General features: G+C 47.1%; 1 protein-coding gene across 4 annotated transcripts in view; it reads right to left on the bottom strand.

The window, feature by feature from the left end:
- arhgap23a (Rho GTPase activating protein 23a) overlaps positions 1-17,079 on the bottom strand; it is a 54,071-nt gene extending 36,992 nt beyond the window's left edge. For all 4 annotated transcript variants that reach the window (XM_071532841.1, XM_071532842.1, XM_071532845.1 and 1 more), the window contains exon 1: positions 16,888-17,079. In XM_071532841.1, coding sequence (XP_071388942.1) covers positions 16,888-16,941 — 54 coding nt within the window. In that variant the 5' untranslated portion in view covers positions 16,942-17,079. The remainder of the gene's footprint in view (positions 1-16,887) is intronic.
- Between the last annotated feature and the right edge of the window lie 559 nt (positions 17,080-17,638).

The following is a 17,638-nucleotide window of genomic DNA, read 5'->3' as shown; positions in this document are numbered from 1 at the left end:
CCGGAGAGGCCCGTCATCCGCACACAGACTGTACCCTCTGGATATGCTGCGCTTCATCTACAACAATACACACTGCAGGCTGGAATACTTTGCGGTCGAGAAGTGATAAATATAAAAGGTAAATGAGCTCCATTTACCCACCTGATTATCATAATGCAAGCAGCTGCCAATATAAAGAGAAATCAACCATATTTTTCACAAAAGCATTACTCTATGGGGTTTTTTTCACTTAAAAGACCCAATCTTCATATAACTAGCATCATTTTCATACTACTAACTATGTTATATACTGTGATCTTAAGTCATAAAGATGTATGTCGGTCTAAAAAGATAAAATAAAAGGTGAGTAAACCGGGTTCAGGTGGGTTTAGCCTCCACTACATTCCTAGCTGAAGTAGTTTATTGAGTTAGAATAGGCTTTCACTAATACACACACACACACATACACACACAACATCTGCGTGTGAATACAAATGCTCCTTCTTCCGTGCGCACACACACACACACACACACACACACCACATGTCCCGTTGAGTCACAGATGAGTATAAATACACTAGGCTATGTAATTAGGGTTCTCATAAAGTCAGCAGGCTGTGGCTGTGGGGGGGTTCTGTTCAGTCTGTGGTTCAGGCCAGAGCTTCGGCTTCGACACACCGCCAGGCGGGACCGCCCTGCTGCGGGGAAACAAACGGATCAGCGAGGGACGCGCGAGGAGGTGCGATTCTTCTCCAGGAGGGAGAGATGTGAGCGCGAGGAAATCACAGATGCGTATAGCGTAGTGGGTCGGATCATAATGCGTCTCTGGTCGAGAGCCAGAGCGGGGGGTAAGATAAACAAAAACACACAAGCGCTCCGTTTCACAGTGGCAGCACTGAGGGGAGATTTCATATCACATTTTTCACAGCAACAGTTAGTTTTGGCAAGGGCAGAGCGAAGCCTAATTTGGCAACAAAAGATCTCTGTCTGTCCAGCTCCCTCCCTCCCTCCCTCCCTCCCTCCGTCTCCCTTTCTCTCTCGTGAACCATGGAGGCATTTACAAAAAGAGGAGGACGAGCATGAAGAGGGGGGAAAAAAAGAGAGGTAACAAAAGAGAGACGAGGCGTTGAGTTACAGTACACAGTCACACATGAGGGGTTGTGACAATAGCACCCCTCCCACCTGTGACCCGCTCTGTATACTGTTTTAGCTGAAGCATGCCTGTGCAGGCAGATAGGTAAACATCCTCCGTCTGCCGGGACTGGATGCGAGCCTAATGTACATCACGAGAGCATTACCCAATTCATCCCCCCTCCCTCCCTCCCTTATCTTGCAACAAGTGCCAAGCAAACATCCCCTGGAGACGGTGCAGGCTCGTGACTTCATATTAGCGTTTTTTATCGTCGGGGGTAACCTGCCAGGCACACAGCGCTTGAAGTCAGGGAATCAAAGGCCGACACGCGCCACTAATCTCGGAGGAGAGACGCCTCGTTGCCTCCTGCCTCGCGTCCTCACCCTCGGCCCCGGTCCCCCACCCTGTGATAACAAACACATCACTGGGAAAGTGAAAGGGGCGAGGAGGAGGTGGAGGAGAGAAGGAGGGGGGGGGGGGGGGTAAAGCACGATAGAGCGGAGCGTGGTTGCCGGTGTAACGGACAGATTAGTTTGGTGATATGTTTTAATCCCCTTCATACTCATAACATGACCGCGGGCCAACAGATTAACACAAGCGCATAGAGGCCTCCCCCTTTTTCCACAGCTGCAGGTCCGCAAGACAAAACAAGGCTCTTTCTCCTCTCTCCTTCGCCCACACACTAAAACACAGAGATCTGAGGAGGGAGAAATAAACTGTAGCTCCACGCTGAGAGATGACAGGAAATACACATGAAAGAGAGGAGGAAAGCGTTTAAGCAAAAAAAAAAAAACAGCCGGTGAGTGCTGAGGGAGCCATCGTTAGTGCGTCTCAAACAAACCAGACAACAACGATGAAGTGTTTTCACTAAACACAGACTGTGACAGTTCAGGAAAGGGAGAAGCGGGGTCACTGAGGGACAGGCTGTGGGTTGTCACGGTCAGGGTTTGATGCTCAGAGTGAAACGCTACACAGGCATACCTAAACACAGCCACTCCAACACCAGGACAGAGAGGAGGGACTCAGTTCAGGCCTGTGAACTCAAGAGGACCAGAGTCAAACATTCAGACCTACAGCCTCAGCTAAGAGAGTGTAGTCTGTCAGCTAAGAGTGTCTATTCTGTCCCCTACTGGTGAAGGAAACACTTGAAATGATACTGCCGCACTCCTGAGTCAGCGTGTGGGATGGGAGACTTCATACGTTGAAGCAGCACCTCCCTTCTGCTTTGTAATCACTATGCAAATGTCATCAGGCTGCTGATACAAATGACAAAATGAATGATACAAACTGTGCCGTAAAAAATGATGCATGATATGAAGACACAGTGACAGAGTGATGCTTTTGCTCCTTAGCTGGCAGATTCATTAGATAGCATCTCTCTGTCTAGACGGACATTACCAGTAATCTGGGGAAGTGGATTCTACAAAAGCATGCACATGGGTGAAAAGGGGACGCGGCTCTTTTAAGCAGGGTAATTTTAACTTTAATCTCTGGTAAATCCCCATGCCACAGAACCTATAGGCTCTGGCCGCCTACAGAGTGTAGTTACCTATCACCGGCCACTAGAGGGCAGCTGCAACATGCAGTCTAACGGCAGATGGGTGGGAAAAAAAGCCCAGAGGGCACCGGGACACAGGGGACAGGGCACAGGGTGGAGACTCACAGCCACGTACAATAGCACAGTTTTTACTGCCATAGGATGTGTGTGTGGAATGAGATAGAGCACGAGGTCTTGACCTAGAGCCAGATATCGGTCTTATGTCACCCACTAATGGTTAACATCAGAGTTTGGGTGGGAAACCCTGGCAGCAGATCAGTGAGGTCACACCTGTTGTGGGTTTTAAGGTGGAAACAGTCTTGGGAAGTCAGGAGACGGCAGCAGGTGGAGTTGGAGAAGAAAGGGGTGAGGGTTTGAACCCCCAACCTACACACCCATCAACCCACAGCTGAGAGGAGCTGGGTGGTCCGACCCGCCCGGGCCATGACTGACACAACAACAACAACAACAACAACAACAACAACAAAACACACACCTCTCTCCTACAGATTGGAAGCACAAGGATGAAAGCAGCACACCTGACCCTCTGTTTCTCCTCAGCTCGGCAACACATTATCCATGCATTCTTTAGATGTGTCTGTTGACATGCTGTGTGTGTGTGTGTGTGTGTGTGTGTGTGTGTGTGTGTGTGTGTGTGTGTGTGCGTGTTCTATTAGTGCAACCATGTGAGATCTGACCATGTGAGTTCTATCAGCGTGGAAAACACTTAGCCCGACCCAAAGTATCCCAAACAAGTCTGCTCTCCATTTGTCACCTTTCGTCACCCCTGCCACACAGTCACACACACACACACACACACACAGTAATCAGCCTATATAACCACATATATATGTTGATTCATATCGCGCAGCCGGCTGAGGGTCAAAGCGGCACTACTGGGGCTAACAGCAGTAAAAGATGATTGGCTGAATCAGGATATCAGTCAGATGTATGAGTGTGGGTGTGTCCAGCGCTCCTTCATTGCGCATCCATCACGCTACATATGCCACAAGGGAATGTTGGATATATGAGTCAGCCAGCCAGCTAGCCAGCCAATGACTATGCAGGCAAGAGAGAGAGAGAGAGAGAGAGAGAGAGAGAGAGAGATAGGGGGGGTTAACAGATGTTGGAAAGAAAACACCGGAGGGAAAAACTTACTGAGGATAAAAATGAGTGTACAGAATGATCTAAAGCAGGAGCGGGAGTCGGGAAGTTTGGAGAGAGCAGATGGTGAGGAGAATGAAAAGGAGGTTTTGCACACTTGGGCTTAGATAGTAATGACACATGCACCCAATACGCACACCCACAAACACACACATGCATTTACTACTCACTCACAGATACACACTAATTACCCTCCATACAGCAGCGGTGGAGCTCAGACTAGATCTGCAATGGGGATTCTTTAACTGACTCTAATGCAGTGCAACACACTGATGCGGAGGGATTTGGGGGGTAAGATTGCATGATTGTGAATTGAAGGCATAGGCTAAATGAGAAGACATTAACACACATTTGCTACCATGCGTGTAGGTTACATTAAACTGAGCCTTGGTATGTTGATGAATAATTAAATACTATTAGACTTGTGTGTATGTGTGTGTATGTGTGTGTGTGTGTGTGTGTGTGTGTGTGTGTGTGTGTGTGTGTTGGGGGTTAGATCTGTTGCAAGTGAGCCGTTTGACCCTGTTTCATCAAGTCCTATCCTTGGCTGAGCAACATTTCAATGTCACACAGACTGGCTGGTCGCATTGCACACAATGATTTGTTTCATACCCACACCAACAGTGAGGATGCAGAGAGGGAGAGAGGGAGAGAGGGAGAGAGGGGGAGGGAGAGAGAGAGAAAGACAGAGAGAGAGAGAGAGAGAGAGAGAGAGAGAGAGAGAGAAAGAAAGAGCCAAGACACACACTCTATTTTTCCCAGCAGACCAGGCACTAAGTGGAGAGATGGTAGTCCACTTTAACCTACTTAGCAGGGAGTGTCTCCTCTACTGGAGAGGCTTCTTTATGCTTTGGTCACATCTGCAGTGAAACCATCAAGACTGAGATGAAGAGCCAACTACTGTGGAGACGCACAAGACAAATCCACACTGACCCCTTTTTTTACTCAACTGTAAAACAGTTCTGCTCTAGAAATACGGTTAAATTTCCAACGCGAGCATGTTAAGACTTCTCCACCTCACATGCTCTTGTTTGTTCCACATGAGTTGAAGCTCTTGCCCTTGATGTTGCTTTGGCCTACTACTACTACTACTACTACTACTACTACTATTGCGGCTGCCTCGTATCTCCAGGGCGACTGTGATATGCTTCACTGTGACACCCATCTTCAACGTAATCACCCATCACCTCCACGCTGCTAGTCACCATGACAACCAGCAATACGCCTCTGTTCTAGCTCCAAAAAAACGCCTGCAGCAAGACAAGCCTGACAGCAGAGTCTTTTAGGCTGATTATAGCCACGATTTGGCTATCACAGCTGATTTTCAAGATCGGACAGAGTCTTGATCTTGTAGTGTGTGAGGGCTCAGGACTTTTAGCTCTTACCTCCCAACCCAGTTGGCACCGCCAGGATTATTTCAAACACGTTTGATTTTTACGACTTCAATCTGGAAGTCAGTAACATTCGGTAAACACTTTAATCTGAAGTCTTAACGTGCTCCTGCAGCGTGAGCTTGTCAGCAACTCAAATCTGAACAGAGACCGGCAACAGCCAATGAGAGTTGAGCACCAGAGAAGGCAAAAAATACAGGAAGTTTGGAAGGAAAAAATGTTCCACCTTCATGTTTGTTTTAGTTTCATGTTGTAGTAGTGTGAGAACTCGTAGTTTGGCAAGTCCAACTGTTCGTCCAACGTGTGCACCTCTGCAAGATGCCAGTCGTTAAATGTGTGTTATCAAATCTTTTCACAGTCTGTTCAGTCATGTGTGTGTCCTCAGCCTTAGCCAAAAACATGGACAAGGAGGTGGAGATGGAATGAAGAAATCCAAGAATACACTACATTCAGCACCAAGACCTCGACAACGGCTTCCAACAGCCACATCCTGCCTTTTGTAACAGCGGTTTGCCACCATGAGGCAGCGGCTGGGTTTTGTCAGGTAACCCCAGGCTGTACTTTCTTTTGGGCAGGGACATCTGTCTCCCTGTGTGTATACCATATACCATAGGGCCTTAGCAACATCAGGGCCAATGACGACATCTGGCAAAGAGCTAACCCCCCGCTCCCCTTGCACTGTATCCCCCCTCCTCTCCCCAATACTGACCACAACCGCTGGGAGCAATCAGAGCGTCACGTCTGAGCTCCACTGCAATAAGAGCCCACCCCCCTCCTTCCTCTTTTCTTCCTCTCGCTCTTTTCTTTTCTTTCTTCCCTGGTTGTTTTCAGAAGCAGCCCACAGCAGCGCGGGGCTCCAGAAAACCACAGGGCTCCAGCAGGCTTCTCGGCCCTCTCCACCCCCCGTCCGCGTCTGGGCCGAGGACTGCGATGTACTTGGAGCCCCTCTGCTTCGCTGGTTCCCTCCCCCCTACAGGCCCAGATGCGTATATTTAGCCCATCTCTGCCTCCGTGTAATTAACAGATGAAAATTATAACTTTGGGACTCCGGGATGACGTCTTTGTTCCCCTTGGCTGCGTTGGCTAGAGCCGGCGCTGGCTGGAACTGGACCCAAGGGCACATCTCGGCCGACAGGCCCAACACCAGGCAGCGGTCCAGCGGCCGGGGCGTGGCGGAGCCGATACTGAGCCAGGCTGGGAGACTCACTGATGGAGAGAGCCGCCTGAGCCAGGGAGAAAGAAAGAAAGAAAGAAAGAAAGAAAGAGGGAGAGAGCGGGGCTAGAGAGCGGAGTCTGAACGTTTAATAGAGAAAGCGAGATGGCCTCCGATACTGCTGGAGTTTCCATTTGAGGTCATCTGGTTTTTACATTCCTACCATGCACCAACGCTCACACCAAGTTGGAGAAGTCCTGCAGTCCGCTCCGCTCAGACAGGATCATGTAGTCCAGTGATTCTCAAAGTGGGGTTCGGGGACACCCAGGAGTCCTTGAGGGAGCCGCCAGCACAGCGAGCAATAGTTCAACTTCACTATAATTGACTTGAAATTACCCCAATTAGAGAATGTGTAATAATGACTGCTCTAATCATAGGTTTCACTCTAACCACTGTCCAATGCACATTTATAGTGTAGAATAATGTAGAATTCAATACTAAATCAACAACAAAAAAATCCTCCCATGTGGGGCTTCCTGAGACTAAATATGAGCAAACAAGGATCCGTGATGTCATGTGTGTCTATTTGTGGCTCTGTGGCATGAAAACGTTTGAGAAACCCTGATATATATACACTGCTTTTACACATGTCCTCACATACACTCACATATGGCCTCACATCTTAACACAGCTGGATGAAGCAGAGTGGTGAGCACCATTCGAGGAGGGAAAATACACCCCAATTTTCTGTAGACTGTTCTGAAATTCACAAGCAGAGATTTCAGTCCTCCCAGTGTTTCTCTTAACACCATCCCGCTTTTTCATTCTCAGGTCATAGTTTTCCATCTCAACACTCATGACTCCACAGGCTTGTAGTATATACATCCAACATGACCAACTACAGCATGAATCTGACGCTGACAAATTAAGTCTTTTCCTCTCTGAACACTCCATTTTCTCTAATCTAGTCATTTGTCAACTCTGGACGCTGACAAAAAGAAATACATTTTCTCCCTTCTCCTTCACTATCACGTGATTGCAAGCAAACAAAGGCCAACCTGAAAGACTTAAAAAAAAATGTGGGTTTTGCCAGTCTGGACATGAGCTGGGCTTCTCACACTGTGTGTACTGATAAACCTGGCTATGTAGAGATTACACCCACAACGTTTCTGGCCATTGCCTACACCCCCCCCCCCCTCATCCTCCAGCAGCACAAAGATGGCACACAGATACTGTAGGTCCTCCTGGGCATGTTTTGAATACAGGAGGATCGGCCCTGGCTATCGTTTCATCTGCAGCGGGACTGCCTGCTCCTTCCTGTTGTTACACTGCAGACTGTGCGGCCCGGCAGCACATCTGCAGAGGACAGAGATACTGAGAGTGTGTGTGTGTGTGTGCGTCTGCGTTTTCACCGTTTTCTACGTATCCCAAAGGCTTTGCCCTTTCCATGTGTAATGTGATGATGAGATCCATATGCCAAGCCGATGCCGATGGCGTTGTCTGTGTCTTTAGCCTCTGTCACTCTGCATTAGTGGCCTTTTTCCTGCAGGGGGGACGAATCAGCTATGGGCACAAGATGGAGGCCGGCCGGCTGGGCGAGGTGAGATGTTTCCCCTTCAGAGGTCAGCCGTCCTCTGCGGCTCCGTGTCTTGTTCCACCCCAGCAAAAACAAAAAAGGGTCAGATATGCGGGCTGAAGGGGTGATGGGTCTCCCTCTAGTCTCCCTCTAGTCTCTCTGTTTAGGCTTCCCCGCAGGAAGAGAGCCAAGCACTGTGACTGTTGACATGGGAGTCACACACACACATATGGTCTCACTCTTAGTTGAAAGGCACACTGCCGCTGCTTAGAGCAAAGAAGGTCATAAATATAAACAGACAGTTTCACCCATTTCATTTTCGAGTGTATGCTGTAAACTCTAGTAAAGAGGAAGAGTGTGCATGTGTGTGTGTGGGTGTGTGTGTGCTCTTGAAACTTGGCCCAGAGCATAGAGGAATCATACCGAAACGGACCTTTTATGGCACATCAATGCTCTATCTACACAGAATACCTTCTGCTTTATGGCTGACGCTTTATAACAAGACCAGCGATGTCGGAGCGCTCGGCTGGGAAAAGAACAAAAAAAATGCAGCGCTGAATTAAAATGTCTATGGGTGCACATTCAGACAAGGCTAGACAAAAAAAAACACACACACACACACACAAAAAAAAACACCATGTGGGTATCCAGTGATTTCTGAGGGGAGATGACCAAAGAAGGCAGCAGTGAGATCAAAGCAGATAGCTGCAGCGCTCCTCTCCAAGTCAAATCACAGAGGGAGAGACGCACCACGCACACAGGAGGGAAAAAAGAAAATATATATATAGAGAGAGAGAGAAAGGGGGAGATGAGAAAACAAGAAAGCTGGAATTTAAGCAGATTACGGGAAGAAAAAAAAAACAGATGAGGAGGAGAGACTGACCAAAGGAACAACAACCTCGACAACAAGGACGTTGACACAGAGAGGAAGCAGAGCGGGGAAAAGCAAAAAGAGGAAGAGAGAGAGATAGAGTGATAGGAAAAAGAGAGCAGCTCAATGTGCTCAGAGTGGCTGGATTTGCATGCACATAGTATTTTGGATACTGGCTAATGTCCCGGTTTAGGTGTTATTGGGGATAAGCTGATTATGTGCACCTTTGATAACCCGCTCTTGAATATCCCTGTATCACTGTATCCACAAATTAACTGCACTTATTCTGCTTATTTAGCTAGCAAGTAGCAAGTTAGCAAGTAAGCTTTTTTACAATATCATTTTACATTATCATCTTTTCAGAACTTTCCACCAAAACCAATCTCACGTTTTTCTGTCAGTTACCTTAAATAAATTGAATAGCCTATTGTCTTTCATGATAGACACAATTCAGTTTGGAGTAACCTGGAGTTACCAAGGCTTACTGCCATGTTTTGACCAAATAACTTTACCAAGCTACGCAAAACTGAGCTTGTGCAAACCACAGAAACCAACAGCAAACGGGACAATAACATGTTATGACAATAACATAATCAATGGAATATTCCAGGTATCTTATCCAAGCCGGTCATAGCCAGGACATGTTTCTGAGGGATTATTTCCTGATGGAGGCTTCATATTTCTTCCTGTGGGTGTCAGGTGATCGACAGTGAGCAGAGCGTAGTGTAATGCGGCGCTGATGTGAAAACACTCAACTCACGCACAATGAGATAATGATAAAACAGAAAACCAAATTAAGGCTTCATGTTGGCTGTGGTAGATTATCTAGTTTGGGCAAGTTTCAAGTCTGTGGAAGTTGTTTTTCATACTGTACAAGAATTAATGGCTTCTTCTGAAGGGAGGAAACCGAGCCTCGTTATCTCCAACTACTCCAAAAACCCACAGCGCCCTATCTCTTCCCAGCATCCATTGCTCCTCATTAGCTTCCCTGATAATCTCGGCCCCGTGCTTCTGCTGGCCTGCCAAAACAAGCAGCCTCCGCTCACAAACACAAAGAAAGACAGTGTTGACGGTGGCGTACGGGTGTTTGTGTGTGTGTTTTTTTGTGGCCGCATGTGTGTATGGACTGCGGCAGCGCTGCCTGGGCCGGGCTGCGGATGTTTAGGAAGTACTGCGGGGGAGCGGGGGAGCGGTGATGCGCTGGTGATCGAGGTCAGTGAGTCAGCTCACTAACCCCGATGAAATAGCAGTCTGAACTGCGCTTCACAGTTCATCGACTTCCAACTGCCGCTTTGATGGGGGTTAGCTGGCCCGCTGCCACATATACGAGCCAAGAGGAACCTCCCCGATCCGGCTTGTACAGTAACATACTCTGAGCACACATCATCAAATAGTTGGCCAGCCATGAAGAGATACTGAGAGGCTCTTCTTCTTCTTCTTCTTCTTCTGCATTGTGACTGTCTTTCTGGCCGAGCTGCAAAAACCAGAACGTCACGACTCTCCCATTATATATTTAAACCTTACCTCCTTAACCCTAACTTCACTGCCTGACTCAAATCTTTAAGAACACTGAGAACATTTTCATGGGCTTCATAAGCACATTGTGAGTCCATGAAAGTTATAATCAGAGCCTGATATAATAAACACAATGTGAAAAGACATTAGGGGTTTGGATATTTGAGTAATCTATGTTTAATGACATGATATTAAATTGAATGTAAGTCTGATGATGTTTGATGGTTATGTTATAAGACAAGTTTACTGTATCTTTGCTTCTAACGGGCTTATAATCTGTAATGTATCACAAACTAAAACTTTAAGGAAAATATATTTTTTGCAATCACTGATTTCTGAACTTCTGACTTTGCGGCTTGGCCAGCAAAGTGAAAATTCCCTCCGCATATAAAGTGGTTCGTTTCCTGGTAAATCCAAGAGAGGGAGAGTGTGTTCTGGAGAGCCGTAGTACTATCAGGATCTTCTGGTCATCCAAGAGCAACATGCAACCAAACACTCAACACCCATGTGCTTGTCGTTAAGATTAGAGCGCCGTGAAATTTGGCAGCTTCCACGTAGTTTATGAAGGCCGCCGCCGGTCCTGCTTTCTTTTCGCTCTCTTTCACTTTTGATGGCTCACAGCGCTTGGCTGTCACTCCGACATCATTCTCTCCCCGTGACTCATCAGGGTTTTCTCTATCTTGTCATCTTCTGCTCCTCCTTATTCTCCTTACCCCCCCCCCCCCCCCTTCTCTCTTTCTCCTCTCTCTTCTCACATTCCAGTGGATTGCCTGCTGTTCAAAAAGACTGCCTGCACATCTGAGTGAAGCAAGACACGGTGCACCGTTCAGCTCACTGCACACACACACACACACACACACACACACACACACACACACACACACACACACACCAAAGGTACGCATTCTCCTCCTCGCACCTCTCTTATAAAAACATACACACAACGAGACACAAAAGATAAAAAATATGTACAGTTGATATCAGACACGTGAGACAGACAAAACAAGGCGGTCCTATCATCTGAATGGGGATCAGTCAAATGTCTGCCCCTACTTAACCCCCATGGCCTCTGCTGCATACACTGACAGGGGTTCCCTCCTGCCTCTTTAGCCTCTCTTTATCTGGGGGCCAAGTGTGTGACGAGGGGGGCCCCTAACCTCTGAACCTTGACCCCTCGATTCGCACCCCCCCCCCCCCCCTTGGCTTCAGGCCGATCCCGCAGACAGATATAGCCAGACAGAGTCAAGTCTGCATTTCAGAACAAGATGCGACCTGCTCTCCATTCCTCAGCAACACATCGAGATAAAGCCCCTCACGTACTGTATAGGCTCGCATTTTCCTGCACAAAAACAACACATTGAGCCGCAGCGGTACACATCAACACAGACTCTTTCACACACACACACACACACACACACACACAGGCAGAAATACAAAGAGGCACTCAGGCAGGCCAGACCATCAACAGGCTGAATCTAATTAGCTCTCATCTGTTTCTGAGAGAGGCTTTGTTTCACACCAAACCACCCAGCGCCTGGGAATCAGACGCCACATGAAACGCGCCAGGCTGGGACACAAGAGTGGATGTGTGCTGCCTGCACAACAAGAAAGTGACTTGATCTGTCACTTTTCTGGACAGGCGAACTTTGAGGACAGCTAAGATATAAGGACAACTCCCCCATGTATCCAAAAAGCACACCTTGAGAGAGCAGTGGTACAGAGAGACAGGGAGAAAGAGAAAGAGAGAAAACAAAAAAAGATACTTACTGACTGACTGACTGACTGACTGACAGGGGATCAATAAAGAACCATTAGCAGTAGAAACACGCCTGCTTTGGTTTGCAGAGCGGCACCGCAGCCACCGCACCCCTCTTACCACGGTAAACAAGGTCAATGATGACTGATGTCCTTCGCCCACCTACACTCAGGCTGCACTGTATTTGTTCAGCATCAAGGCTAAATAATAACGCTTCTGCAGTGACAGCTAAACCACTGGAACTGTGTTACAGGGTAAATGCATAGTAATACTGCAAACAGGTGCAACATGAAACTGCAGCCATACAGAAATAAGTGACACTTGGGAAGTTTAGCATGGAACTGGTTACAGCCTCATCTTCAAAAACAGTGTCTGAATGCATCTGAATACAAAGAAGTATGTGTGTGTGTGTGTGTGTGTGTGTGTGCATGCACCTGTGTGCAGGTTACGAGTTGCGAGGGTGTGTAACCGTTTATGTACGATGTAAACATGCTGGAGTGCCTATATTTGCGAACACCTGTGCTCGGCTATATGTACCAGAGCGACTCAAGTGTGTCGGCACACACACTCTGCAGGTTAATGATTGTGCAGGCGAGGTGTGAGCGGCGGTGCAGCGGGGCGCAGCTGTCGTCTGGAGGCCCGGGGTTGAGGAATGTAACAGGGGTGATGGTGTTGAGGTGGGGGGGCGGGGGCTGTTAAGGTGTGAGAGACATTGTAGCGGTGTTAATGGACTGATGGAGGACACTCTGTAATGCAGACTTTACTGTCACGCTTTCTCTCAGTGCAACCTGTGGCTCCGCCCACCATGCTGACACTTTAATGGACACAGTGTAGGAAGATGTATGAAAATGAAAGAAAGCGATATTTTCTGGGTGCCGTGTTTCCTGCAAAAATTTCTAATAGCTATAAAATCACAGCGCTTCAGGCTGTGCTATGTGCCTACTACGTAGTGAAGGCATCTGCTAATGATCACACAAGAGGCTTTCCTCTGCAGCGTTATGCAGCCGTTTTCATTTAACGTTGCCTGGACCAGGAAACGATCCTGGAACAGCTGACTCGACAGGCCTCTGTGGTCTGAGGTGTGCAACCTTTCTGAGGCGGTTGTTCTGCGATCAGCTGTATCAGCAGGCCTCCGGGGAGGTTTTAAGAACGGGACACGACCGCAAGACACTTCCTGGGTCGGCTGTATCCGAAGCCTCCGCCCGAAGCCGGGGTCTTGATCCCGACTATTGCAGCTGATCCTGGGGAAGCAGCAGGCCTCTGGGTTGGCAGGGTGGTGGGATCTGACTTTAAAGTCAGTTCCCGGATCAGGAGAAAGAGCAGGGCTAGAGGAGACATGATAAGGTCGAGCGAGTGTCAGCGAGGAATGAAATGGACACACACACACACACACACACACACACTAAGTGCTTGCAGGCACTGCATTAAGCTGCAGTGTATCAAGGAACACAAACAAACACACACACAGGCAAACCGGTACACGTGCTCCAGAAACACGGGAGGGGCCGTGCAATCGACTGGCCCGGCTCGCATTTTCATAAAAGCGCTCTCATATTTCCTCATCATCAATATACTCCGGCATCACGTGGCACAATGCAGCATCAGGCGGTAATGGTGCTGCTCCGCCTGGCCTCTGCCCCGCCCTGCTGTCCATCTCCTCTCCACACACACACACACACACACACTGCTCTATTGATCTCGCCCACAAGCCCTGCACTGCAACACTGGAGCAGCCCCGCTAACAACATTAAACTAGTCCCACTGGACATCCTCATAACTGCCCTCCTCAAACAGCCACTTCCATCCCTTCCTCTCCATGGTAAGACACACAATGGCCATTTTATGTTAAGTTTGCATCTCACTTTGTATGTTTACATGAATCATTGTTCAATCAGAGGCTATCTATGTCAAAAAAAAACAGTGGGGAGAAAGGGGGCTTCAAAAGTGGTACAGGATATAATCAAAATAAAGGAATTGGAGGCACCTTACTTGTGCAACATCAAAAATGTATTAAAGCTTCAAAAGTGCATAAAACATACAGTATATAGGCTATAAACATGCAGAATATGCAACGTGTTTCGAGCTCCCTGCTCTTCCTAAGGCAGCATCAATCAGAGGCTAGCCAGGACTCAGGAAAGAGAACGAAGGAGAAAGCATGCAGATCAGCTTTCTGTCCCTTCATATCAAGAGTAAACCTGGACCTCAGTCTACTTGAGCTACTGCAGAATATATACAGTACCATGACTATCACTACAGCGTGTGTCTTTCTCGAGCCAGAGACAAGTGGAATGAAGAGAGGAGAAAGGTCTGGCTATATGAGAGCAGGGTGTTGGCTGACATGCGGGGGCAAAGGTCAGGTATGAAATGGGTCAGGGACTGAGAGGAGAGAAGGAGTCGGGGTCAGCGGAGGGGTTGAAGCGAGAGCGGCCCGTTCTGTAACCAGAGACATGTGCTAACTGTTAAGACAGAGAGTCGTACTGCTAGGTTATCGCAGACACTTCACACTGATTTTTATGGGTTACTGCTAATTAAAAAGAGTTTTGTGGGGACGCACAGCAGTTGTTACACATTTACTACAGAGAGGCTGGATTTTCACTACATGGCTATGCTTTATGAAAGTGGAAATTTGAAAAGATAAAAGTGAATTCATTGTGTTTGAAGGGCCATGTGCAGGTCTATTACACCGATATACGACTAGAGAGCTTTAATTGAAGTGTGACCACAGAGGAGGAAAAGCTATTCTGTGCTGGAGGGGGTAAGCTCAGCCACAGCAGATAAGGAGGCTCTGCAAAAGAAAGCTAGCGGGACTGAAGGTAGGTAGGAAAATGGGGAAAATGCATGCAAAAAGAACCAAATTCCTGATTACACGGTGTGTTACACAGAGGTGGAGCGCTGTAAAACAGGAGAGCGGGGGGGGGGGATGATAAGCTCCGGGTGACGTTGCGACACACCGAGCGATACGAACACACAGGACAGGCCACACAAACAGGAGAGACTCAGGTAAACATAACCTCATAACCCTGTCAAACACACACACACACACACACACACACACACTACTCCAGATTCACTACACACTACACCACACTAACTACAGATTCATGTGGTCGTTTTTCAACTTTTATCAGTCTGACTTGTATTAAAGGCATTAGCTATGTGCACATTATAGTGTAATGTACGATGCAGAACCTTGTAATATGCTTTACTTTTGACATGCAAAACATATTTTAACATGAAAGCCCGCTACTATAGACATATTAAAATGCCAAATTGTAAATTTGATTATCAAGCTTAAACAAATAATCAGTTATCAGGGCACTTCCCTAATACACACGCACGCACACACAACTTTTCTCAGTCTGGCTTGTATTAAAGGCATTAGGCACATTACAGTGTAATGCACACGCTGTATTTCTGACATTCAAAACATAGTTCAACATGAAAGTCTGCTAAAGACAAATTTAAATGCCAAATATGCACGCGCACACACACACACAAAGAGGGGCCAAGGACCCTCTGAGGTTAAGTCAAAGCAGATCCAGACCCGGACCTCTGTGGAGACGACATACAAACATCACTAGCCCGGTATCAAACACACCAGCGGACCACCGCCTGTGTGCGGGCCAGAGGGGGCAACCTCTTACCTCATGACCCAACTATGACACATCAGAGCTGCACTGCTCTCCAGGAGGCGGGCTCTTACATGTACCATGAGGAATTACATGTACTGCACACACCTTTTTTCTAACAAGGCTTTCAGCAAAGCAAACACTATTCTATGTGCTTTTGGTATTATTGTAAATCATCATAAGCCTCTAACAGGGTCTTTTCTGTTCATTTTGCCTTAAGAGCAAAGATGTAGTAGATGATAAACCGACCAGAACTCAGTTTATCAATATTTATGTTTGCAGAATACAGTTTATTCAACTTTTTAGACTGGTATAAAAAATTCATGACTTAAATTCACAGCATCAAATGGAAGGAAATGTGGATACAGTCATTTAAGAGGAAAAAACATAAATTAAGGCTTTTTACAACTTTTAATTGATTTGTGGTGATGACATCTTATGATGAGCACTGAGTGCATGTCATGCTTTTTCCACCGTTTTATTTACCACTACATCACTGCTGAAGAGAACTCCACCTTCACTCCTAAGTAGCAACACTGTTTGATAGTTGTTGTTCTCATGTCTTAGAGACTTGTATATTGAAGACAAGCAGCAGAAAGCCAAGGTAAAGTGATGGAAGTCTGTCAGCAAGATGTGAGCTCAGTGGATCTCATTAACTGACGCAGAGAAGCCAATTAATTCAGCCAGCAAATCACGTAGCCTATTTGTCTGACTAAAACGGGGCAGTGCAGAAGAAGTGATCGATGCGATGTAAAGAAAAAGTACCATCCATCCCTGTTTGGGACGTCCCGTCCAGCCTGACAGCCTGTCCGCCTCTCGATGCAGCAAGAGGCGGACAAAGACTGAATCATCCCGGGCGTAAAACGTGACTTGGGGTTAGTTTTTGAGAAGAAGCGGCAACTTTCCAACACTTCCCAACACACAACACTGAACAAAGCTTCAGAAAAACGACGACCAAACACTTGATTTCTGTACAGTATGTCGGTGTGTGCGTGTATGTGTGTGTACACAGTAGCTATGTAAACTAGTGTTAATCCTCTTAGGAAATCACGCTCTCTGACCAGCCCCATAGCGCAGTCCAAACTCTCCAACACACTAATGTCCGCTGCTGTCCAGGTATCACAGACGAAAAAAAACATAAAGCAGCAGAAAGCTCAAGCTCGGTGTCAAACCAGTTCACTTACTTGGTTCTCAGAGTAGGGAGGTATTCCAACAAGGCAAAAAGCAACTCCATTCATTGGACAGCTGAGATTGTTTAGCTGCAACAAGGAGAGGGGGATTTGTTGCTGCAAAGGCGGCAGTAGCGGCAGACGGGGACGCCGATGAATAAAAGTCGAAGACAAACCTCTATATATTCTACACTTATCCCGCTTCCTTCCTCCTGAAAACCCCTCTCTTTTCCCGTTGTTTCGGGCTGCTCGGTGCGCTCCCCCCCTCCTCCTCTTCCGCCAGACCGCATCAGTTGTATGTAACTAAATCCTCCTGGTCGGCCTGCCTGAAACTCCACGGGAGCGTCAAGCCACGCGGACAACCCCGGAAAAACACCGGAAATTAGGCGTTTTGGCCTTCAAAATAAAAGCCTAATTAGAACAAATAGGCTATTGGGTGTGTGCTGAAGAACAAAAACCCCGGAAAGAACAACGGTTGCAATTTCATTTATAATAGATTGTCACAATTACTGTCTGTATGGCAAGGAGTGGGCACTCGTGATAAACTGAGTGAATCCAAAAGTGATCTTATCCTAATTATAATGGGAAGTAAAGATCAAGCAAATTGACAGGGTTATCAGTGGATCATTCAGTGCATTCTCAGATCGTTTAGTGACCTATGATTAATAATTTTTCACACTGACCAATAGAAAAATAGAAATCTCTTGCCAGCCATCAGTCACTGTCCCACTTTGTCCCAATAAATATAAATCAATATGATAATCAA

The sequence above is a fragment of the Centroberyx affinis genome, unplaced genomic scaffold, assembly GCF_046629955.1.
Source record: "Centroberyx affinis isolate AG114_WGS23_722 - 3 ecotype Tasmania unplaced genomic scaffold, CSIRO-AGI_Caff_v1 ptg002258l_1, whole genome shotgun sequence".
NCBI lineage: Eukaryota > Metazoa > Chordata > Actinopteri > Beryciformes > Berycidae > Centroberyx > Centroberyx affinis.
The sequence above is the reverse complement of the archived record's forward strand: the minus strand, read 5'-3'. Positions and strand labels throughout refer to the sequence as shown.